General features: G+C 43.4%; 1 protein-coding gene across 1 annotated transcript in view; it reads left to right on the top strand.

The window, feature by feature from the left end:
- Positions 1-201: 201 nt before the first annotated feature.
- The window catches only part of LOC108623609 (uncharacterized), a 4,165-nt gene continuing 2,704 nt past the window's right edge, over positions 202-1,662 (top strand). The window contains exon 1 of the mRNA XM_026812419.1: positions 202-567. Within this exon, the coding sequence (XP_026668220.1) occupies positions 202-567 (366 nt within the window). The remainder of the gene's footprint in view (positions 568-1,662) is intronic.

Here is a 1,662-nt window from a genome sequence, read left to right as displayed (position 1 = left end):
TATAAACTGGAAGCACGAGAGTTTGACAATCTCAGTTCACGATTACAAGCCGATCGTTAACATCGCCTAAAACGAAACCGTTCGCGCTCGATCGAACCTGAAACGCCGATCGAAGACTTAGTAATTCGAATATAACACGATCTCAGTAAAGTGACAAATTTTCTAAGTAAAATTCTCGAGATTCGCTCAAAGATCTTCAAGATGTTCGTGGCACGTGGTTACCTGTTGATCTCGGCTCTTGTTGTCGCTGTGATCGCCGCACCAAGCGGACAGACAAAATCGCAAGTTCCAAGATGGCATTTACCGTGTGGATCGACTGTAGAAACGGAGACTTCTGCGATCGTAAACTTCAACGATGAAGTCAGAGACAGCATCGAAAGGCTCAGTCTTCTGCATCAATTAACCATGACCGATTACTTGAACCGAGACTACGAGTTCCTCTACGAAAGAGTACGAATTGGTGTACACGATCATCAGTACATACCGAATTGGGTTCCTGGCAAAAAGGATGTGAATCTGGTCAAAGGAATGATCAACGCAGAACCGCAGACGGTGAGTGTTTACTGTGTTTTCGATCATAATTTATCGCGTATCTTTCCCTCGCGTATGACATTGTGCAATTCAGGAAAATGAGTTCTAAATACTTCTATTTTTACTTTAAATAAATCTAACGTTCCTCAAAAATGTAAGAAAAGTCAAATTTTATGAGAAACTGGAGTGTATATACAGTTTAGTAAAAGTTCTTTCACTCAGTGAGTCAGAATACTGACTAGACATTCGCACGTCGTACTCCGTGTACACAAGTAGTACGCGAGTAATAATTTCGCGATAGCCGACGAGTAATCGCTTCGAGTTTCATTAAAGACATTGACATCTTTTTGCATCGAACGCGTTAATTAAGATTCAGATGCGTTAATCTGAACTACCGATGGTTAACTCCCCCTGCGTATAAATATTCATCGAGCGTGGAAAGCGTTATAACGCAGGATCAGTGGAGAAAGGAGGGTGCGTGATGACGGGTTTGCAGGGACAGGTGGGAGCGCGGTCGCGTTTTCATCGGCCGGCAAATTGACCGGACGTATCTCGATGTTGCAATTAATTAACACAACGTTAAATAACAAATTTTAATGAGACAGTAATTATTATAAAGTAGCAGGCGAGCAGAAGCGCGCGCGGCACGTCCATCGATTTGCGCGCGCAATGCAAGTTCGCGAACGGTACACACCGCTCATGTTAGCCGGGTCATGCGACTGCGTAATCGCGCTTGTCCTCCGCGGCAATGCGTGCACGGTGATAACGTGCCCGTGATAACAGACAGGGTACTCCCTCGATGTGTATTCTCTTTCTTTCGGCTGGCTCTTGGCGCCGGCCGCCTCTAATTGCACGCCGTTCTCCGTCCTTTCACGTGTCGCGTACGTACTTCTCCTTCTCTTTCCTCATATCGCTAAAAAGAGTATATCAAACTCAACAGTCAATAGGAACGTTGAAGTAGTAAATCGATGTAGGTACATATTTACTTCTACATACAAGTCACATATCTAGGGGAAGCCCGCGAGTTTTTCCTGTAGTAAAACATGATTAAAGACGAGATAACAATCAACGTATAAGTTTTACAAATAGTATCTATAATAACTACACTATATTGCAATAACTATAGTACAG

This window comes from Ceratina calcarata, unplaced genomic scaffold, assembly GCF_001652005.2.
Source record: "Ceratina calcarata isolate Rehan_Ccalc_2016 unplaced genomic scaffold, ASM165200v1 scaffold283, whole genome shotgun sequence".
Lineage (NCBI taxonomy): Eukaryota > Metazoa > Arthropoda > Insecta > Hymenoptera > Apidae > Ceratina > Ceratina calcarata.
The sequence above is the reverse complement of the archived record's forward strand: the minus strand, read 5'-3'. Positions and strand labels throughout refer to the sequence as shown.